Source organism: Sciurus carolinensis, chromosome 10 (genome assembly GCF_902686445.1).
Source record: "Sciurus carolinensis chromosome 10, mSciCar1.2, whole genome shotgun sequence".
Taxonomy (NCBI): domain Eukaryota; kingdom Metazoa; phylum Chordata; class Mammalia; order Rodentia; family Sciuridae; genus Sciurus; species Sciurus carolinensis.
In genome coordinates, this window is record NC_062222.1 from 78,950,708 (window position 1) to 78,975,217 (window position 24,510).

At 41.2% G+C, this 24,510-nt stretch overlaps 1 protein-coding gene across 3 annotated transcripts in view; it reads right to left on the bottom strand.

The window, feature by feature from the left end:
• The window catches only part of Shroom3 (shroom family member 3), a 172,088-nt gene that overhangs the window by 52,728 nt on the left and 94,850 nt on the right, over window positions 1–24,510 (bottom strand). For all 3 annotated transcript variants that reach the window (XM_047566174.1, XM_047566173.1, XM_047566175.1), the window contains exon 2: window positions 8,790–8,921. Coding sequence is in view for 1 of the 3 variants with exons in the window: in XM_047566173.1 (XP_047422129.1) it covers window positions 8,790–8,921 (132 nt within the window). In the remaining 2 variants the exon portion in view is untranslated. The remainder of the gene's footprint in view (window positions 1–8,789; window positions 8,922–24,510) is intronic.

The following is a 24,510-nucleotide window of genomic DNA, read 5'->3' on the forward strand; positions in this document are numbered from 1 at the left end:
GTTGAAGCAGCAGTTCTATAACATCTCACCCAGGCTTCCTAAGGTGCTCTGTCCTGAGAACACCAAGCAAGCAGCTGTGGACAGAATTCACTGACAAGGGAATGCAAAGTGACAGTGCCACTAACCTCATTGCTCAACTGAGAGGGAATTAGAAGGCAAACTCTGAGTTTCTATCATCCACTCACCCTGATTTTCTTTACAGATGATGTAATCAATCACCATGTATGGGTAAATGCTTAATAACAGACTGCATAGTCATGTTAAGGAACTCTCATTCCGTCCCATGATAGAAGGTGAGGAAGGAATGAGAGGTTTCTGGAGGAAACCACTGGTCTGGATATCTCAAGGAGTAAGTCAGAACATTTTGCCTCCTTAACAACTCACTGAACTACCCTAACTTGAGGCTTGTTATATTTTAGAGAGAAGATTCTACCAAGATAAGTTAGATCATAGAATTCTTATTGACAATAGGAAAAAGAGAGGATTTATCTCACAAGAGAGGATTCAGGGATCTAAGCAGGAAAGGCAAGACAGGGTTGGATCTGTGAGAATACTGAACTAAACAACTTGGGTGTTTGGCTGGTTCCCTGAATACAGGGCCATCTTCCTTTTGCTCTTTTTTTTTTTTTTTTTTTTTTAATACACAAGTGAGAAAATCCTTCCTGGCTATTTTCAAAATGAAGAAGGAGCTCTGTGGCCCATGGGGAAATCCCAGCACTTCAGTGTCTCAGCCTGGGTCTGTCCTCAGCACTTGTTAAACCTCTAAGACGGCAAGCACACAGATGCTCCCGGGTAGGAGCAAGCCATCAGCACCTCATCCCTGCCCGAGTTTCAGAACAATTTAGAACAGAGCCATCCTGAAAGAGCTCCAAGTGGCCCAAACTGGAACCATCTGAGCAACAAAATAAAGAATAGTCGTATTAGATTACAACCCACAGGATGAAATAAATATGGAGTCTTTACTGATATAAATTAAGTGTTTGAATAAATACATTCATGAGACAGAAGGGACAGTTCTTCCATACAGAAGAATTTCAATTAGTAAATGTAGAAGGAATGCAGGAAGTACAGAGCCATTTTTAGAACATTACACTAATAGCTGCCACTGACAATACCAAATGATGCTAAAATTAGCAGAGAAAGTTTGAGGAGCAATAGGCTATTTGGAGAGCCTCAAAATGATCTCTCCCAACACACTTATTAACTGCAAAGGAATAAACAGCCACCTGAGAGGGGAGAAACCTGGCAGACTTTACCATAACCAAGTGAGTGAGGTCAGCATCAGCTGTAATGAAGCGTGGCCATCACGTGAGCCCAGTTGTGCTACACTAAGACACAACATCACCTGTGTGGTATTCCTGCCCCAAATGCCCAGTCTCACCATGAGAAAACATCAGATACCCCCAAATTTAAAGGCATTCTACAAATAGCTGGTCAGTTCTCTTTAAAAAAAAAAAAAAAAAAAAAAGAAAGAAAGAAAGAAAAGAAAAGAAATGACAAGGTCATAAGAACCACAGAAAGACTGAGGAAATAACACAGATCTGAGGAGACTAAGAAAACATAACAAATGTAATATACAATCCTAAAAAAAAAGGATATTCATGGCAAACAATGGTGAGGTTTAAGTAAAGTCTATAATTCCTGAAGCCCTAACGTCTGTAGTATTACTAATGACCCATGCTTATTTCTTAGTTTGGGCATTTGTACTAAGTTTATAAAAGATGTTAACATTAGGGAAAACTGAGTGGTAGGTGCTGGGAAACCTCTGTACTATTTTTATAACTTTGTTGTGAATCTAAAATGATTTCAAAATAAAAAGTAAAAACTAAAGCAAACAGGATTTAGGATCTAAATGTAACTAGATAAGAACCACTCCAATTTCCAAGTTCAGTCACACATTTATAGTTGATAAAATAAATGAATGAGAGAGGAGGAACAGTTCTTCCTACCAAAGGAATTTCAATTAATAAATTCAGAAGGAATGAAGGAAGTACAGAATCATTTTTAGAACACTGCAGTAATAGCTGCCACCAAAAACATCAATACTTGGGTTGCAGAGAGTCCCTGGAGATAGGAAAGTTACAGAGTGGACTCTTATAAGGGCTTACAATTCATCATCAATTGTGGAGATAAAACACATAAAAATTCTCGGGGCATAAATAGAATAAAATCCCAGCCAAGAGAATATGAGCAGGAGTGATGGGTGCAGCATCTAGCTCATGACTTTTTAAAGGGGAAATTGCTTCTCCACCTGCACCATGTTCTTCTTCCATATAGAAGGCACTATTGCCCAGCTTTCAGCAGGTTGATGATTTTAAAGACAATTTATCTGTGGTTAGGGTACCAAAGAGATTCACATTTCAGTTCATGTGTTTCATTCAACTTTGAATATTGTAACTGTTTCAAGTGCACAGGTCTGTGTGCTCTCATCTTAATACATAGGTCGGCTCTGCTCTTCTGCCTTCCCAGTCCTGGCTAATGGCCCTACAAATATCCCCAAGTGCCCCAGAGCAGGAACCTGGCAGTCACTCTTTTATTAGGCTTCTCTTTCCCCTCCTTTCATCTACTACTGATTCTGCCGCTGAAATTTTTCTCAAATCTATCTCATTCCTTGTTCCATCACCACTGGTTTAGTTTAGGGTCTTGAATAGAACCGTCAGGGTTAGAGGACCAACTTCCTACTACAACTTTCTGACCTTGAATACTTTGGCACTGACTCTAGATTAACCTACACAGTTCAGTGGACTCCTAATAAGGAAGCAGTTTGATTCTCTGTCCTTTGAAGATGCTAGGAGACTAAAGGGAACAGTAATAACCTTGGAGCTTCTGCTTCTTCAGGTTGTCCCCAGGAGAAACCTTGCCAGCTGGTCCTCCCTGTGAATCTCACTCCATTCCTGGCCTGACTCTTCGTCACCAGATAGCTAGCTTGTGGAGACCAATGGCATGTAGAAAATGCTTTTGAATCTTTTTCTTCAAGTGAAATATTATAAAGAACCTTAATGTAAACACTAGATACAAGTGCTTCATGATATAAAACATAACAAATACTTCAATATGTTTGCATATACTAAACATATGGTCCAAATATGCAAGTTTAGATTGGCATAAATCTAATTTTATACTGTTTACTTATTGATAATGCAAATCACCATGTCCATATGAAATAACTGAAATCAGGATAACTAATAACAATGATAACCATTATGACATGCCACCTAGGTCCTAAGTGCTCTAGGTGTATCAGCTTTTCAATCCTTTTGGCAACCCCAAGAGGCAGGTCAGTTGTTAAACTCAGAGACTTGAATAACTTGCCTGTGGATACACAGTGAGTGGCACATCTGGGGTCTGAATTCTAGGTAGAGAAACTGTAAGTACCATCTTATTCCCTGTATTATATCATCTTTCAGGTTGGTGCACACTTCTGTGACAATGATGAAAATTACCCTGGTAGGAGTTGGCAAGATGGCGGAATAGAAGAGGTCGCTTTCCTGGCTGCTTGGTGGAGTGAAATCAAGAAAGCAGACAGGCAGCTTCTCAGCAAGGTGGGTGAACAAAAAAACACAGGGGGAAGCTGCTGGAATTTAAAACTGGACATTCAAAGCAGATTGGGACACAGGAGGTCAGATATAATAAAATAAGAAAGCAATCCCAGAAGGTCCAGCCAGAGTGGTCCCTCCCTGAGCATAGTGGAGGGAGAAGAGAATTAAAGGAACTCACATTCTTGGGAGGCCCAAGGTGTGTCTGGGTATGGAGGGTTTAGAGACCAAGGATGTTGCCCAGCAAACCTGAAAAGGTCACACTGCACAATATCCGTGTGTGGGGAAAGAATCTGCCATCTCTCTAGGCAGTGTGTGGAAGACTAAGGAAGGAACCATTTTGCAGCCAGCAGCTAAGGGGGCCAATTCCTGGCAAACCAGAGTTTGGCCTGAAATACAGACCCAATAAGCACACACTGCACAACACAGTGTGCTTAAATGACCAGGAGAAAATCAAACAGGAAGAGGCTTACACAGGGGACAACTAGTCATGGAAACCCCCCCCCCCCGCCCCTCCCTCTCCAATCCTTGCAGGACTGGCTTCGAGAGTCGTGTCTGGCTGGGAACTCGGAAGGGCGGGGGCAGGAGAGACTGGAGACTGAACCCAAGACCAGGAAATATGGGGTCTGCAGATGTGTAGGGGACTAAGAATTGGCTCCCCCACCACTAGAGTGGAAGCCAGGGGAGCTCCCTGGGGTACAGTCTTCTAGCATGGACCAGCAAGTACTGGACACTAAAGGTGCACTGATTTAAAATCTCCAGACCAACTGGCATTCAGTGAAGAACCTGGAGCTGCCTCAGCCTAAACCCTGCCTCCAGGAGCTCCGCCTGTGGGATTACCTCTCTCACTCCAGCAATCCAGAGGGTGGAGCATCACACTGCAGAAGACCCCGCCTAATACTGCTGAGAAAAGAAACTAAGAATCTTTTTGACTCCAGTGGAAAGAATTCTTTAACTTCTCATGAAGATTTTTTTGGGGGGAAGGGGTGGTACTGGGGATTAAACTCAGGGCATTGACCACTGTGCCACATCCCCAGCCCTATTTTGTATTTTATTTAGAGACAGGGTCTCACTGAGTTGTTTAGCACCTCTCTTTTTGCTGAGGCTGGCTTTGAACTTGTGATCCTCCTGTCTCAGCCTTCCAGGCTGCTGGGATTGCAGGCATGCGCCACCACACATGGCTAGGATGTTTTGTTATTATATTTTAGTTTTGTTTGGTATTCTTTGATTTTTATTTTTAATTTTTTAAATTTTCACTTTATGTACATTTTTCTCCTTCCTGTTTCCCTTGATTCTCTCCATTTTTCTGCTAAAGCCAATCTCTACTGTTCTTTTACTTTTTCTTTAATTTTTTTACCTTTGTCTTCTCTCCTCCTCTCCCCTCATAATCATCACATACTGTATCATTTCTGTTCTCTCCCTGTCCATCATTTGAAATTATAAACCCTTTTGCAAACTTGCTATTTTTGTTGTAGGCAATAACTGATCATATTATTTGTTTATTGTGATAATTAACATTGTAGGCATCATAGTAGAAACTATTTGGTTTAATGCTACATATTGTTTGCATTTGTTGTTGTTATTATTTGTATCCCCCTAAACCATGGGGTACTGGAAACCTTCAGGGACACTAGAAGTCCTCAGGGTAGAAACTCTACTGCCTCAGATCCATACTGTTAGATGGGTAGACACACAAACAACATGAAAAAGCAAGGGAACAAACTGCCCCAAACAAATCAAAATAATAACAAAATCCACTGACATCACAGTGGAAGAAATGTCAGAGAAGGAGTTTAGAATGTACATAGTTAAACCGATCTGGGAAGTAAAGGATGGTGTAAGATATGAAATCAGAGAGGAAATACAGGAAGTAAAAGATCACTTCAAAAAAGAGGCAGAGATTCTGGAAAAAAAAAAAAAAAGTAGAAATCCTTGAAATGAAGGAACCAATGAGCCAAATTAAAAATTCAATAGAAAACATCACCAACAGAATAGACCGTGGAGGACAGAACCTCAGGCCATGAAGACAAAGTACATAATCCTGAAAAATAGAGTTGACTATGGAGAGATGATGTTAAGAAATCATGAACAGAACTTCCAAGAACTATGGGATAACATAAAAAGACCAAATTAAGATTTCTCAGAATAGATGAAGGTGCAGAGATACAAACCAAAGGAATGCACAATCTTTTCAATGAAATAATATCACAAAATTTCCCAAACCTAAAGAATGAAATAGAAAATCAAATACAAGAGGCTTATAGGACCCCAAATGTACCAAAATACAACAGACCCGCACCAAGGAACATTATAATGAAAATGCCTAACATACAGAATAAGGATAGACTTTTAAAGGCTGCAAGAGAAAAATATCAGATTATGTATAAGGGGAAACCAATATGGGTCTCAGCTGATTTCTCAATCCAGACCCTCAAAGTTAGGAGGTCCTAGAACAACATATGAAGCCCTTAAAGAAAATGGATGCCAACCAAGAATTCTACTCAGTAAAGTTTAGCTTCAGAGTTGAAGAAGAAGTAAAAACCCTCATGATAAAGTTAAAAGAATTTGCAACTAGAAAGTCTGCACTACAGAACATTCTCAACAAAATATTCCATGAAGATGAAATGAAAAAAACAGTGAAAATCAGCAAAGGGAGGAATTACACTAAGGGACAGTCAATCAAAAGAGAAACTAATTCAAATTAAAAACTAGAAATAAACTCAAATGTGTGAGAATACAAATCATATGTCAATAATAGCCTTGCATATTAATGGTCTAAACTCTTCAATCAAAAGACACAAACTGGCAGAATGGATTAAAAAACAAGACCCAACAATAAGCTGTCCCTAAGAGACTCAACTCACAGGCAAAGACATCCACAGACTGAAGGTGGAAGGATGGGAAAAAAACCTATTGCTCACATGGATCACGTGAACAAGACAGGGTTTCTATCCTCATATCAGATAAAGTTAATCAGAAGGGACAAAGAAGGCCATTTCATACTTCTTAAGGGAATTATACATCAACAAGACATAACAATCATAAATATTTATGCCCCAAACAATGGAGGATCTACTTATATCAAACAAACCCTTTTCAATTTCAAGAACCAAATAGACAACACAATAATACTGGGTAACTTTAACATGCTTCTATAACCACTGGATAGATCTTCCAAACAAAAACTAAATAAAGAAGCAAATATAGAAGTAAAAAATACAATTGATAATTTAGACTTAACAGATGTGTACAGAATATTCCATCCATCAATGATTGAATACACTTTCTTCTCAGCAGCACACGGATCCTTCTCTAATATAGATCATGTTATATAAGCTATCATATATGTTGGCATGCAATTGTAATATTACCTTAATATATTTTTAATATTTGTAGGGTTATTTTGATAGCTCCCTTCCATTAATATTAATGTTTGTGTCCTTGCTTTTTTCTTGATTAGACTTGTCTGATTTTTATCAAACTTTAGTTGTATTATTTCTTCTCTATTTCATATATGTATGCTTCTACTCTTATTTTTTCCTTCCTACTACATAATTTGATAGTAATTTGATTGTTATTCTAGCCCCTTCCTGATTCATGTACTTTAAGTTATAAATGTTCATCTGAGTACTCTTTCATCCCAGAGATCCTGATATTTTAAGCTTTTATTATCACTTAGTTCAAATTACTTTTTATTTACTTTTCTTGTGCTTTCTTCCTTGACCTCTGAGATATTTGTAAGTGTGCCATTTAATTTTGAAATAGCTGACATGAGGGGTTGGGGTTCTACATATCTTAAGGTGATTGATTTCTAATATAATAAATCATGCAGGAAACAGTCTACATGATTTCAAATTTTTAAAAAGTAACGGAGGGACTAGGGTTATGGTTCAGCAGTAGAGCGCTTGCTAGCTTGTGTGAGGCACTGGGTTCAATTCTCAGCACCACATATAAATAAAGAATAAAAAAGGATATATCAACATCTAAAAAATGTTTTTTAAAAAAGTAATGGAAAAGTTTTTTATATTGATTGTATTGGTTATATACATGTCAAAACTGATCAAATTGCATATTTCAAATATGTGCATTTCACTGTACTTCAATTTTACCTCAATAAAGCTATCATTTGGATGTTGAATGTCCCCCAAAGGTCCATGTATAAAAAGCCTCAGGGTAGTGCTACTGAGAGATGGTGGAACCTTTAGGAGGAGGAGCCTAAAGGGAGGTCCTTAGGTCACTGAGGGGTGTGCCCTTGAAGGGGATCATGTCACCCTAGCCCCATACAATTCCACTTTGCTTCCTAGCCACAAGGTGAGTAGTCTGCTCCACTACATGCTTCCTGCGGATGCAATTTGGCATCTCCACCAGAGGTCTAAAAGCAACAGATCCAACCTGATCTTGAACAGGAACCTCCAAAACTACCAGCCAAGGTCAATGTTTTTTAAAATAAGCTAATTATCTCAGATATTTTGTTTTAATGATGGAAAACACCACAGCAGCACTAAATCATAACCTAACATTTCTTATTTTCTATAAGTGGGCTCTGTGCTGAGTACTCTGAATACCTTATCCCACTGAATTCCACAGTTGACCTATGAAACAGGCTCTGGTATGCCCGAACCGAAGGCAGAATATAGTCAGTGTGAACTCAGTCAAGTTGCTGAATTTGAATCCTCTGCCTCCTAGTGGCACACTCTACCAGTGCAAGCTCACAGGCCTGGCTCCATGAAACAGCCCATGCAAAGCCTCAGCACATCAGAAGCACTGAGGTTCACTCATTCTCACAATCTGACTCACAGGTAAATAGCCACAAGTCTTTGTTTGGCTGCAACCTCAGAATGTTCCTCAGAGATGAGAGGAGAAGTTTTAAATGAAGATTAGTTTAGACATGGGTTAATCTTGCTATATAATTTAACATGCTGATCATTTCCACCAAAGTACAAAACCTTGGAATAGTGCTTTGAATATATTATAGTTTTAAAAACAACTATTAATGTATTTTAAAAATATATTTGAACCAAATAATTTAAGGGACCTCCAGATCACCTCTCAGGAACTTTAGAGTTCTTTAGAATATAAGGTAAAAACTGCCCACAGAAACATCACACTTCTGAGCTCTGAGCTGCTATTTGACTTGTTCCGCCCTTATTTCTCTCCCCAACCTACATGTTTACCATCCTTGCCCCTATTTCCCTCTTTCAGCAGTTGATTCTTATTTCTTCAGTGTTCAACACTGACCTCTGAGCCTCTTACCTGTGCTTCAGCCGAAGTTTAACCCCTCCTGGCCACACTGCTTTCCTGTGCTGGAGGCCAGAGGTGAGGTGCTCTGGGCTGGAGGAGTTAGAGGCACCAGGATCTGCATGGTCCGGGTCTGCACACACATCTCTGTCAAAAATAGGAAAAAAAGCTGAGCATGATGGTGTTCATGGGCAGGAGCACAAATAAATCTAATAATATAAATGCATGAAAATGGACCCTGAAGCCAGAAAAGAACAACATAGCTCAGTGCAGGGTTCCAAGCTGGCATCTAACATTTCTCTGCCCCCAAGAAAGCAAATCCACAACAGAAGGTCTCTGTCTCTCCTGATTATGTTTACATAGCACAATAAAGTATGTATATTTCCAATCTTGGAGAACTGATTTTCTAAGACAAAGAAAGATACATTAACTCTTATGAAGATAAATTGTCCTATAATTCAAAGTTGATAAGTGAGTGAAAACTTGGACTCAGAGCAACTCAGTTGCTTGTAATCCCAGCAGCTCAGGAAGCAGGAGAATCACAAAACTGAACCTACCCTGGACCATTTGTGAGACTCTGTCTCAAAGTTAAAAAATGACTGAAAGTGTAGTTCAGTGGTAAGGTGCCCTTGGGTTCAATCCCCAGTACAAAAATTTAAAAAACGACCTTGGATTCACTGAAGCACACTGTCAAACACAGTGGCCCCCTGAAACCAAGAAACTGCTGCCTTACTTCTCAATTTCACTTTAAGGAGGGCAATCTCCAAGTGTAACAGCCCTTGCTTTATTCAGTGGGTGGCAGCTCAGAAGCACATGCCAATTCTTGAGTTTGAGCTATTTCAGATTGTTTAGATTCCACTGTGCTGGGAGGCAAGCCTTTTGTGTGTCCATTTGAATCCACCCTCCCACCCCCAATGCCTAACACCATTCCCAGAACTCCTTTCCTCCATCCTCCCAATGTGTTCCGCCATGGGAACAGGCACACTTCTCCTGATGGTCTCGGGTCCCGATTTCCCAAACACTCTTGATGCCTCCTCTTTATCAGACTGTCCCCTGCCTCAGCCTTTGAAGTGGGTTTTGTCATCATCTCAATTTGCTGAGTACAGTGGTGTGTTTTCAATTTCTGTCTTCAAGGATTTTTCTAAGCCTCCAAGATCCAACTGGTGAGGCTGGGCCCCCTCTGCATGTGCCTTGGCTGAGAGGGGAAGGGATTAGGGAACAGCTGTTAAGAATAAGCCCTGTCCATCTGGCCTCATATTTCCTGGAATACAGAATGGAAGCCCAAGAGCTCACTTTCTTAAATCCCAAGGCAAATGAAAAGGATCCCTTTTTATTTTAGGGCATGGAGTTGATGACAAGGAGGTCAACAGGAGTTTCCAATTCTTCGCTAAAGTTTGCCTCTTTACCTTAGTACTATGGTTTGAGGGCTCATGTGTTGCAACTGGGGTGGGAGGATCTTTAAGAGGCGGGGCCTAGTGGGAGGTTATTAGGTCATCCAGAACCCAGGTCCTGGAAGTAATTAAGGTAGTTCTCCAGAAAATGAGTTGTTATAAGAATAAGCCTGACCCTGAAAAGCTCTCTGACTTCCTGTTTTGTGATGTAATCTCTTTGATGCATTCTTGCCACGATATAATCCACCAGGACATGACACAGTCAAGAAGACCCTCACCAGAGGACAAATAAATGGCCTTCCCTGATTTTAGACTTCAGGCCCCAGAACTGTGTGCTAAATCACTTTTTTTTTTTTTTTTTTTTTTTTTTTTTGCAGTGCTGGGGATTGAACCCAGGGCCCTGTGCTTGCAAGGCAAGCACTTTACCAACTGAGCTATCTCCCCAGTCCTAAATCACTCTTTTCTTCATAAGGTTAGCCTACCTTGGGTATTTCATTATAGTAATGTAAAACTGACTTATACGCTTAGTTGTGAGCACTACACCTTTTACTGTGCTTTATTTTCTCATAGGATTCTTGGCATTTAAAATATTCAATATAATTCAAGACTTTAAGTCTGAAGACTTGGTTAAGTTTATGTCACTTATGACCTGAACTGCATTGGGCAAGTTAACTCGGCCTTAGGCTCCTCATCTGTAGTAAAGTAAAAAATAAGATACCCTGTACATAACAGTTGGAAGCATGACTCTAGAGTCTGTCCAGCTCTGTGACCTTGTCCTATGTACGTTCTGGATCTCTTATCTATGAAGTTGGTGAAGTCGGTGCAGCTTCTTTCATAGGGTTGTTGAGAAATAAATAATTCAATCGAACATTTAGAACAGAGCCTGACACATTAAGCCCTTAGTAAATTAGCCATTAATACTATACCTGTCTTGCTCTAAGATTTCTAGATAATGTATTTTAACTGTCTAGCATACTTCCCACACAGTCTGTGCTTAATAAACTATTTTCATTTGTCTAACTATTGTATTTTCATTTTAGAGTTCTATTTAACTAAGACGTTATATAAAATGGTTACATCTAAAAAACCCTAATTTATTCTAGGAAGAATAGAAGAGCCTTAGCCATCAACACCTTTTGCAAAATTTGTCCTGTTGTCCTCAACCAGGAATTCTCACCCAATCCACCAAGGCATCAATCCCAATAGCCATTTGGCTTATAATTGAGGGAGAAAGTAAATTCAAAGATATCTCATCATCCAATATCTGAATGTAAAGATTATAAAAACGTAAAAAGCTTATTCTAAGACCACCCACTTGACAGCAAGGGAGGAGTCTTTCCTTTCCTGGTCTCCTCTACACCCTAATGCCCTCTATTGGGAGAAAACAATCAGGGCCTAGTCTGAGCTATCACAAGACCTTTGTGGCACTTAATAACTTCCTCATTTTTTGCCTAAACCACAATTGTTGACTCCTTTCCACACGATGGCTTACGCTTCCCACTCCACCTTCCAGAGACACACCCACAGACAGAGGTCTAGGGGTTCCGGCTGTTACAGTGAAGGGCTGGCAGGAAGAGCAGACAAATGAGTAAAAGAGGGAAGAGGAACACAAAGTTATCTCATCTTTTTAAGGATTTTCAATACACGATTCATTTCCACCCCCTGCACTGCTTTCCAAAGTCATAGTGTGCTACAGCTTATTGACTACAGAGGACCGGCTGAAGTGGGCAACTCGGGGTGACACTCATGAAATACATTTGATTACAACCCCCAGGCTAAATCATAGCAGCCTCCCTGCTAATCCTCATGATCGGGCCTGGGATAGGCTGGTTCTGAAGCCAGACAGAGGACCAAGAATCGAAGATGCATCTCATAAACTAGGAATCAGGCTGGAGAGAGTGCTGGAAGAATCACCAATAACCAGGGCACATTTTTTCTGCCTTAAACTCTTCTGGAATAACCTGGATGACAAATAAACGCTTAAATTCATATGATTCTAGTGAAAAGAAATCCTGTAATGAATAGAGACAGGAGAAGGTCCTGCGGTCACTGTGCCCTTCTCTCCTCCTGCCTTATCTGTACAGCACACGCCCATCTGCGCATGGAACTCCTGAGGTCTCCAGAGCGCACAATTCCCCACGCACTGCAGGTTGCTATGCTAACTGACTGCCTCAGGGCAGGCTGGAAATGACAGGCTGCAGGGTGCTGATCTCCTCAGGGAATGGTGCTCCAGTGCTGCCACACGCCTCAGGCAGACTGTTCCATGTCTTTCTCACAAATGGACATGTGCTTTCCCATGTCAGGAGTTAATCCGGGAACGTCTTTATGAAGGAGAGAATGAACGAGGTTTTTTTGAGGGGAGGGAAAGTACTGGGGATTGAACTCAGGGTGCTTTACCTACTACTGAGCTACATCCCCATCCCTTTTTATTTTTTATTTTGAGACAGGTCTCACCAAATTGCTAAGGGTTGCCCTCGAACTTGTGATCCTCCTGCCTCAGCCTCCTGAATTGTCAAGTTATAGGTCTGCATGTACAGTTACAGCTGAATGGCATCTTTTTTTAAAGATTCATTTTCCAGGTAGACAAACTGAGACATAGAGGTAATATATCTCGGCTCAAAGTACATATGAAATCACACCTGGGACTAAAACCACTACCAACCACTCTTCTTCCTTTCAGGTTAGCAGTTTCAAACTTTTTCAGTTTAGGCCATAAATTCTGTAGGCCTTAGAATTAATCACTAACCCAGATCTGGTGGTGATGGGGCCATTAACTAAACATATCATCGAATGTTTATTTTTACTTAAAATATACACTATAGAAACCCTGGAATCAATAAAACCGCTTCTAATAAAAAATGCTGGAGTAAAACATACAGTTCTCTAGTGCTGCTGGGCCATTCCCAGGTTCCTAAAGATGCTACCCTTCCCTGGCTATCCACACTCCTCAGGTTTCAGCTGGGATATCATCATTTCTTCTGTATCGCCTTTTACTGACTAAGCAGCCACCTCACCTGCCTCCCTGCAAGGTGCTCATACCTAAGTGCAATTCACACTGCCTTCTAACTGTCTGCTTGCTGGTCCCTCTTCCACTACTCAACAAAGACAGTAGGCCCAGTGTGGTGCCTCACAGAGAGTTGCTCAAACGATATTTGTTGAATGAATGAAGTACTGCTAAATGTTCGACAGATCTATGACCTTTCTTCCTTCAAAATTCCTTTTAACCCATTAGAGATCCCAAGCTTTCAATTCTGTAAACATAGTAATTAATTTCAAAGTTATCCATAAGTGGTTACATTTTTCTTGCTTAAGTTTTATAAGTGTTCCACATTTGGAACACAGGATGAGCGTTTTACCAACAATTTACAATTTGTTGGTAAAAATCAATGAGAATTTTCTTGGGGCTATTTTATGTTGTCTCTTGCTGTCTCCTGTCTCAATATTAGGGTATCACAACTATGTGGAGTGAACTAGAACCTAAGCTGACCTCAGGAGGGTTAGTAGGGATAAAAAAAAAAAAAAAAAAAAAAAAAATTATAATCCGCAACCACAAGGATCCATTGCATCATCTTTCTTTCCCCCAGATAATTAAGAAACAAGAAATTCAGGTCAACTACCTACATTTCTACATCCTGCCCCCCAATAGTCATAAGTCCTGAATATACACTGACTGCCTTGCTATGTGGTATTTTAATAGAGTCCATTAACTGCTTTCTGAACTGAGTTTCAGCCAATACAAGCAGATTAAGTTCCAAATTACCCTGTTCCTGTGGCTCATTTGAACACTATAAAAATTAAGAGGACAGGAGAAGCTGGAATAAAGGGGAAGAAACAGACTATTAAACTGGTCTCTCTAGAACCCTTTAGTTGCTGGTTTCTATTGAGTTTAAATTTTCTATTTTGTCCTCTGATCTGTTGGGATCAGCCACTTCTTCCTTTCTGTTATATTATCCAATAGGGAACAGCTTCCTTGCTGGGCTCCTGCTTCTACTTCAGTACCCTACAGCGAGCACAACCTTTTAAAAACATAAATGGATGGTGTCTTCCCTAATTAAATCCTGTAGCTTCCTTTTGCAATTTGGATAAAACCTAAGTTTCCTTACTTGGCCTGGGAGGTCTGGAGTGGGCTGGTCCCACCCATTCTTCAAATTCTCCCTCTGCTCATGCTGGAACCTCAACAGCATCCCTAGAAGTTCCTCAAATCCACCAAACTCTGTGCTTTCACATATACTTTTCCCTCCACCTGGAACACTTTTTCCAATTCATAACTAAGCTGGTCACTTCTTAGCTTTCTGGTCCCAAGTAAAACAGCTCCTCAGAGGCTTCCTTATCTGACACAAATATTCTCTTTCCAGCACCTGATCTCTCCCTTCATTGCACTTACCACTGCATGGAATTGTTTACTGGTATGCTGTCCACTTCACCATCAGGAGTGTAAGCTCAGCCAGGTCATGGTCCACATCTGGCTTAAATTCCTTAGCATTGTCTTTTTTAAAAACCATACACCCAGAGTAAATGGCTCATGATAGGCACACAATACATACGTGTTAAATGAAGCATAGGAGATTGTAAAGGGAATACTTGTGTAATGCTTCCAAAATGAACCCTTAAACTTTTCTTTTCTATTCGCTTTCTAGAAGAAGCTGTGTGTCAATTTCTCCATGAAAATAGAATCCAGCCCTAACTTCCGATCCATCTCACTGGTGGCAGGTTTCCAGAGAAGACCAGTACTGGGGGATGGCCAACAAGCAGCTGGCATGGATCAGCGAAGTTTTGTTGCCTTATATTTGGAAGAATCAGAACACTTTCTGTAATTAAGTAGGGTGCACATTTATGCAGGGCAAGTTTGTCCTTGGAGCCCTTTGGAGAAATTCCTTTGGATTTAGGCTGAGTTTATGTGTGGACTTGTTCTCCAGACAATCTGCCTTATTAAAAGCCAGGTTCTTGGTTTTCCAAGTGTCTTTTTTTCTTTTTATTCTGCTCCATCTCCTTCATGTACAAAGCGGCCCTTATTATTGTCTTTCTGTCCTGCCATCCACCCACTTTCCTTTCAGTAGCAGATCTCTGATGTCACTGCCATAATTTCCCCAGCACTTTTCCCCTAGAAGATCCAGAAGACTGACAAGATCTGGATGCTAGACTTACTCAATGTCTGGAGGAAGATTTTAAGAAGCAATGCCCTTGGGTACAGATTTCTGTTCTTAGGTAAACATAGCTGCTCTTCATTTTCTGATGACTGAGCATCAGCAAAGGTCTCATAGACATTCTCATGAACTGCCCTTTCTCTAAAGGACCCCTTGTTCTTTTTAGTGACCTTTTGCTAGCTATACTTTTGAGACTTAACCTTCTGGGTCACTGTCCCTTCATTACTGTTTTCTGTTTTTCTAATCATTCCTTACAATCAAGGAAGCTCATTCTGTATGCCCTCAGGCCTGTATTGTACCTAGTGTTTTAATCATAGGAATGTCACTAGTATTTACAGACCTCTTCTGTCTTTTTGCTAACCCACTTTGGTCCTGCAGCTTGATTCATCATGAGAGGGCCAAATGTAGCCCTTCAGTCATGCACAGATGTGCTTTTATGTCTCAGACCGGGGTCCACTTGCAACTGCTCTGGCTGCTGCTTCTCACTTGATTTCCCCCGAAACTTCTCAAATGGATCCATGCATACAATTTATACCACTTGGCACTCAGCCTGTTTCTAATTCTGAAACCATAAGCTTAGCTATCTCTAGATCTGAGCCAATGACCTCCATGTCAACCTTGCATAAAAACAGGAAAAGGGGGATAGGGAAAAAGCCGAATGACTACCCAAATTTTTTAACCTGCCTAACAAATATTAATCTTCTTGAGATTTACTTTTGACTTCAATCCCTCCAGCCATTGAGCACTTTGACATAGTTAGTCTAGGGTAAGTGCATAAGAAAACCAAGAGCCCCCACTCTTAACAGCTTACCAACTAAAGACACTTTTGCTAGGGTTTGTAGTCCCTAGAGCTTGAAATGTATATGGACAACACGGATTCTTAGGCAGTTACTCCAGCTCCTATTCTGGCTCTACCACCTTGCAAGTGTTTTGACCTTGGGCAGGTCACTTAACTTTGTGCCTATTTCCTCCCCTACAATACAAGGATAAAAACAGCACCTGCATCAAAGTATAGTTGTGAATGAACTAATAGCTATAAAGCACTTAGAATACCGTCTGGCAGTAAATGTTCACATTTTCCCCCTAGTGCTGGGGAGCAAAAGGCCTATGCAAGCTACACAAGTGTACTAACCACTCAGCCACATCTCCAGCCCAGATCTTAACATCTCATCCATGGGACTGAAGTTCATATTTATTGGGTACATGTGTGTTAATGTTCTGTCACTATAAATACCTGATGTAATCTACTTATAAAGAGAAAAGGCTTATTTTGGCTCATAGTTTTAAACAATTTAGTCCATAGTTGTTCAACCCTATTACTTTGGACCTACGGTGGCACAGCGTGGCAGAATAAAACCACTCACCTCATGGCCAAGAAGCAAAAGAGAGAAAGAAAAAGGGACTGGTGTCCCACTATCTTCTTCAAACGCAAGTACCCATGAACTGAAGACTTCTCAATAGGCCCCATCTCTTAAAATTGTCACCATTTCCCAATAAGGTCAAGCTTGGGACCGAGCTTTAACATATGGGCCAATGGAGGATGTTCTAGGTACAAATTACAGTGCATGGTATCTACCAGATACTATGTTTTAAAAACAGTTCCAGAGCTAATCTTAACATCTGAGGTAGTGATGAGCCTCATTTTATAAATTGGAAAAAAAAAAAAAAAAAGCAAAAGTAAATAAAACAATTCAGAAGATGTATAACTGAAGGTCATGCCTTCTCTACTACACACCTCCTTAAATTCTATAAATTCAGGATCACTGGGCTTTGAATACTTTTAGACATCAGTCACATGCCAACTATGTATACCTGTTATTTGTCCCACATCACCCCTTTGCTATTCATAAGACAAAAAGATATGGATGAAACATCTTTTTGATGACCAGCATATATAACAAAAATATTATGCTAAGTGATAGGATTAAGTGACATTTTTCTTCACATTTTCTATATCTTGCAACATTATTTTAATTATCAGAAAATGTAAAATTAGCCTTATTTTTTCTAACTAGAATGAGTCTAAGAATCAAATTTCTCTCTCCTTCTCTTTTTTTGGGGGAAGGGGATACTAGGTATTGAACCCAGAGTGCTTTACCACTGAGTTATATCTCCCAGACCTCTTTATTTGTTCATTTTGAGATAGTCTCACTAAGTTGCCCAAGCTGGCCTTGAACTTGTGATCCTCCTGTCTCAGCCTCTAAAGCCACTGGGATTACAGGCTTGTGCCACCATGTCCAGCATAATTTTCTCCACATTTTTTGTTTTTCATACTGGGGATTGAACACAGAGGCTCTTTACCACTGAGCCACATCCCCAGCACACAAACCCCCACTTTTTTTTTTTTTTCTTTCTTTTTTTAAGATAGGGTTAACTAAGTTGTGAGGGCCTTGCTAAGTTGCTCAGGCTGGCCTGGAACTTGAGACCTTCCTGCCTCAGCCTCCTGAGTTGCTGGGATTACAGGTGTGTACCACTGTGCCCAGTTTTCTCCATATTTTTAAAGGAAAATCTTCTCCAGGAGATGAAGGTGGATATTCCTTTCCCAAGCAAACCCAGGTAGTGAGAAGACTTCACACTGGTAGAGGAGTTTAGTTTGGGGGCTTCAGCAATCACTGAAAATACTCAATGGAGGAGAAAGCAGGGTTTCTGGGAAACCAGTGTCAGTAGAGGGAGAGGAACACCCCAGCCACCTTCTTCTACCCTGGCTCTCCATTAGCAATGGTAAGACGTAACATTCCCAGAGAGCAAATCTCTCCAGTGAACCCTAATTCCTTATCAGGCATGATAGGAAGAAAGCATTTTCCCATACATTATTCCATTTGTCCCTCAATAATCCCAAAGGACACATAAAGCAGGAATCATAGATTCTCAATTGATAGGCATAGACACAGTTACATAGAGGGACAGTTATTTGCTTGAAATCAGGACTTGTAAATCATACAACTAGCAAAGCAGGGTCCTTAACTCCAATTTCTGTGCACTCTATTTTACACTCCCTTTGAATCTACAATCCTAAAAGTCTTTTGACAAAGGTGCAAGTGTTTAATATCACAAGCTTTTTAAATGGAAAGCATCAGAAGAAGTAGAGAATTCCTGAAATTCAGATGGGACTCCTCTTTCCCAAGTCCAGCTGCTCCTAGAGCTACAGAAAGGAGGCCAGAATATGAAGGCCTCCCTCATACCTACTGGACACACAGACTGCATTCCTGCCCTTAGAAGAACTTCCTAATACTGGTCACATTGCTGAAATGATGCAACACATGCTGAAGTAGATGTATCACATTGAGACCCTGAGCCTGGCCACTTCTGTACCAAGCCCAATCATCCAATCCCCAGTCACTAAGCACCAGCCACGGAACACACATCAAATTAGACCCTAGACTTGCAAGTGGTAGCAAAACAGATGCAATCCCTCCTCCTGTGGAAGTATAAATGAAAGACGGGTAAAATAACTGGACAAATCCAAAACTTACAAACCATAAGTGCTGGAAAAGAGTCCACGAGACCAGGACAGCACTGCCACCTCGGCACACCTCCCTGCCTCTTCATTCACCTTACGGTCTGCATACATGCTTGCTTCCCCAGTCACATGCCTCATGGAGGGCAGGTATCATAGCAGTAGTCCCTCAAGTTGCAATTAGCTTATGGAATGCTCTCAGGCAGGCTAGGTGCTAAACTATTACCCACTCAGATTCTTACAGTCTTCACAATTAATCTCCAAGGCCGGTTCCTTTATGCTATTACATCCTTACCTTACAGATGAGAAGAGAGAGTCAGAGAAGCAGAGATGTTCTGCTGGAGAATCTGAATCTGGATCTGGGTGTGATGGCGAAGCCTATGCTCTTAACCACTACGCAGTAGTCTTTATCTTATTTGGAGTTTTCTCTTCTTCATTGGCCTGGTTTGGTTCTCTTCCCAGAGATGACGCCCAATAAATATTTGTCAAATAAAAACATACTGAGTGGATATTAAGGCAACTTCCTTGTGGGCTCCCTGCAATGATCTTTCCCATGCCTCTGAATGAGGACTGCCATCTGCCTGGACCACACCAGTGTGTTGCTGGTCTGCTGAGGCAGGTCGGGAGGGGTGCAGGGACCACAACTCAACAAATGCCCAGACCACAAAGGGCAGCATCATGGGACTCTTATGGGAAGATAAGGTGGGAGCCAAATAGGTCATGTCCAAACACCTCTGATATGCCTCCCGTGACCATGCTTCATGGTGCAGTCACACCAGTGATCTCTAGGAAAGCAATTCTGAAATCATCTACTGGTAGAAGAGAGAAGACAGAATGAATAGCAACATGATGGAAATAACAACAGGAAAAAAAGATTTGGTAATCCTTCTCTTAACCCAAACAATATTAGGAAAAGGAGTGTGGTTAAGTGGACACCAAAAATGGCCAAACACATGTGCACTATTTTAGAAAGAAACTGTGTGGAGCAGCAGCCAAGGAGGCCTGTACCAGTCCCTCCCTATGGGCAAGTCCCTAGAATGTTCTGGGCTATTTTCTCATGTGCAAAATGAGGAGGTGTTGAGGGCTTTTTTTTTTTTTTTTTTTTTTTTTCATTCTACATTTAATAGTCTACGAACAAAGGTAGAAAAGGGGCCTAAATGACAAATCCTAAGTGAGAAAACAACCTCTGAGGACCTACATCAACATGTGATGAGCATTTCCACACAGTCTCCAAGCTGAACGCTCTGTAGAATAAAGGACAGTTGCTGGCCTTTAGTCTTGTTGGAGATACACATAGAATCTGGAGTCAGATAACCTGGGTTCCAATCTGAGCTCTGCCAGATTCTGTTCTCTGAGCCTTAGAACCTCATCTTTAAAAGGGGACAGAGCAGGGCTGGGATTGTGGCTCAGCATAAAGCACTTGCCTAGCACATATGAGGCGCTGAATTTGATCCTCAGCATCACAGAAAAATGAATAAATAAAATAAAGCTATTGTGTCCATCTACAACTAAATTTTTTTTTTTTTTTTAATAAAGGGGACAGAGCCTTGTGACATGCTAACCACTACAGGATGGAATCTACTCGCATTCAATCAGCACGGTCTACACAAGAGAGACAAATGTGGATAATCACCATGGGAGTGTGGCAAGATGGTGGTGCAATGAGTTTTTTAATTCCTCAAAAAGGGCAATTACAAATACTCAAGGCAAAGTGGAAGGTTTTTGTTTTTTGTTTGGCAGAAAATGGCAGGAAATTGTGGGTATTATGTGGACCCCTTAGAAAAGATATAGTGACTGCTGAGAAAGAAATGGTTCCTCAAGATCATGAATGACAGAATTAACCTGGAGGAGTCGGTCTAGAGGCAGCTGCTCACCAGATGGAGTCTCAGGCACGAGGCTGGGATGCATGTCAGTGGGTTTATCTTCATGGTTATTTTTAAAACAGTTAGGACACCCTCCCCTTTTTTCTCAGCTGAGTCCTTCCCACCTCAGGTTGTGGGTAAAACCCCTCCTCTCAAACATGGAGGGATTCAGGACCTCTAGAAGGTCCCTGGGATCCCAATGTGGTCCACAGGGTCAGGCTTTCTCCCTCCCATCTTCTTGCAAATAAGTTGCTCTAGCCCTAGACCTGCCCATAGAGGAGGGGTAGACATTAAAAATGTAAATGATAGTTGACATTCATTGGGAGAAAATAGGTCCCTTGCTAAATTTGGCATCAGTTGAGGAATCTTAGCAAAAATGAACCGGCCGCCTTGTTTGTGAGGAAGCCTAATCCTTACTTTGCCCAAGAGGATTACCGGGTCTTAGAAAGGGGCTCACATGCATTTTTTTAAAAGCCTGTGCCAACTGCATTTGTGTCCACAATATCCAAGATTCGTTCTGCTTTTTAGGGTAAATAATAGACATTCCATGCTATTTAAATGCCTCCAAATCTCAAACCTAAATGTGTCCAACCTTTGCTATCACCCGAAGCAAATTCTTCATCTCCCAGCTTTCCCCCCAGCTGTTGCCTTAATTCTGGGGAACCACGATTTATACAGAAGATGATATCAAAAGGCAGTCAATATGTGGAAATGTAGTTGCCTGCAATTTACTGGATCCAATGACATATATAGATTTAGCATCCTAAGCTGAAATCTGATGTGTTTCAAAATGTAAGACTTTCTGAACACTAACAAGACACAAAAAGTTTTGGATTTTGCAGCATTTCAGATTTTTGAAGTAAAGATGTTCAACTGGTAAAGTCTGTTAATTTTCTAAAATCTGAAAAATGCCAAATTGCAAAATACCTCTGGTCCCAAGCGATTAGATACCTAGCTTACACAACACAAAGCAGGCCACATGAAACCTATGTCTTGTCTGGGGATGTAGCTCAATGGTAGAGAGCTTACCTAAGTGTGTGAGGCCCCTGGGTTTAATCTCTAGCACTGCAAAGAGAAAGGAAGAAAGGAATGTGTGTCTTTAGCATGGTATTTTCAAAACACCATCTAAAAATATTACAGCTGGCAACTGTGTTGAGATTTGTGATTTATAAAGTATTTACAAATTTAATCTTCATAACAGCCATATTTAGTCTCACAGGAAAGTGAGGCACAGGTTGTTCAAGATCACCAAAAAAAAGTGACAAAGACACAGTTCCAAGGGTGCCCTTAAATGCCTTCTACCACAGTTGCATCACCTAAGGGCTTGGTAAACATCTGTAGGGCTGAAAGATTTCAGAAAAGAGTTGCCTTATTCCAGCAGAGCATATTAGAAGAATGATTCTTCCAGGATTGTATTCCTCTGGAATGATGATTTTTAGTGGTTTCTACTGGTGACTACCACTCTTCTCCTCAACACCAGGGCTACTTAATTTCCACCTGTGGTTATAAGTCCTGCCTCTACTCTGGGGCCAAATGGATTGCAAATGAGAAGGGACCTAACAGCTCCAAGACAAACTCTTGGCCAATTCTGTCCTCATCTGGAACCTCAAGGCCCCACATTTTCCCCATTTCCAGTGCCTACCTGGTCTTCCAGGCTGGATGTGAAAACCTGCCTTTGTTATCAATTCCTTCAAGATGGGAGCCTGCTTTGTTAATGTCACTAACTCATCAACAGATGGGTATGGGGAACAAAGCCAAAGGGAAAGCAGGTAGGGAAGTGAGTGACCATTGTCTGCTTCTCCTTCATTGGGCATTAACACACAGGAGACAGCTCAGGCAGAAGGTGGGCAGGTCATGGGGTAGCCAGGCCAGACCAGCCTAGGGCAGGAAATGCCCTGTGAACTGTCTATCAGCACACAGGTCCCCTCCCACTGCAACCCTGACACATCAAGCCTGGGAAAGGTACAAAACCCAGGACAAAGAGGAGGTACTGGACTGTGACCCCATTTCACGAATCCAGCTGCAGATCAATGGCCTCCGCCCCAGTCAGACCTGGCTCAGTAGGGAAGGCAGCCTCCTCTCCCTACACATTCCAGCTGCTAGTGGTGAAGAGGTAACCATGGGAACCGACACAAAGGGCTTAATGTTAGAGGGAAAGGCTGGTGAAGGGGCTGAGAGGGGCTTCAAGTGACAGTCCTGCAATTCTCCTTACTTAGCCAGGCCCATCTATTGTGAGTCAGACTACGAGTAAAGTGGAGCTTGTGCACAGCTAAGCGGCCTGGCACAAGGCCTCCGGGGTGTTAGGGACAACCAGAAAGCTGATTCTTAAAAGATCTCCCAGATTTCTTTTTTCCCCTTCAGCAAGTACAGTCCTGAGTTTCATCTGCCAGTATTCTGGCCCCAGATAATATGGCTCGATTGGATGGACAGTACTGGTACACAGTGGCATTCCGCAAACTGCAGGCAACATTTTGCAAAGGGCCTCTCCCTGCACCACCTGGCTTCAGCCCAGCCTCTCCAGAGCTACCTACTCTGCACACTGGGGGGTTTCTCAGGCAGTATGCAAACACACCTCTTGGGTGCTTGAGGAAGTAGTCTGAGATTTCAGCTGTCTGGCTAACCCTGCACAATGAGGGAGAGGTGTGGATGTCAAGACCAATAATCCAGAGTATATTGCACAACAATCAGGATTTGGGTGAAGAGGAAGATTTAAATGAAAGGCTTATATCTAAACAAGTAATATTATCCATATGGCATTTATTTAGCTATCTCTCCCCTTTGGGCATATATATATTATTTTAATAAACTGGTCAATGTGATTTTTTAAAGTCTTCATTAAATCAGTAGCGTTTCAATATACCACCTGGGATTTATTTTTAAAGTTTTAGTTCGAGGTTCTCCAGAATCTGGGAGTTGAGGAAATATCAATGGAAATAAAAAATATGAAATATTCTGGATCAATTTCCTCTTACTGTAACAGTGCTCTGGACCACATTTCTAACTTTTCCTTTCTTCTGGAGACCCAGGAAATATTGCATCTATATGAATCTTTACAGAGACTTTGAGAGTCGTAATAGGTAGCCTTGCTTCTCCACATTTTGGTTCACAAATTATTGGACTTACCACTTAACTGGAGTTACTGAGGTAAAGCATGAAGGACAATGCCAGACAAGTAGACTTTTGAGGGGTCAGGGAAAGAACCTGACAGGTTCACTGGCACCTCTCTAACATCACTTCAACCCCATCCCAGCAACGAGATGGAAGACCCATCAACCATTTAAGAACACAGGGAATCAACCAATTCTTCCTCCACCAGTGTTCATTTGCATGTAGCCCATATAGTGAACCTATAGCCACTTACTGGCATACCCTTTCCCTGCAATAATTAAATCTCAAAAATAAGCCAGGGATGGTGGCACACACCTATAATTCCAGCTACTCGGGAGGCTAGTAGAAGGATGGCAAGTTCAAGGCCAGCCTGGGCAACTAAGTGAGATCCTGTCTCAAAACAAAAAATAAAAAAGGACTGGGGATGTGGCTCAGTGGTAGGGCACTTGCTTAGCATGCATAAGGTCCTGGATTCAATCCCTGGTACAAAATAATGATGATGATTATAATAATTTCACCTAAAAGGAAAAAGTAATTAACATCTATTATGGACTTCATCAGTTATGAGGCAGAATGGATTGGGTTCTACCCTGACACCTTTATGCCCTCAGGAAGTTATTTAATCTCTTCTGTGTTTCGGCTTTCTCGCCTTTAAAAGGAAATAATAGCGCCCGCCTCACATTAAATCAGTCAGTGGAAGAGCAGTTTCAGACCAGGATTAACTCTTCTTAGTAAGTTCCTGATAAACTGTAAGAATGAACATCCAATGCCCAG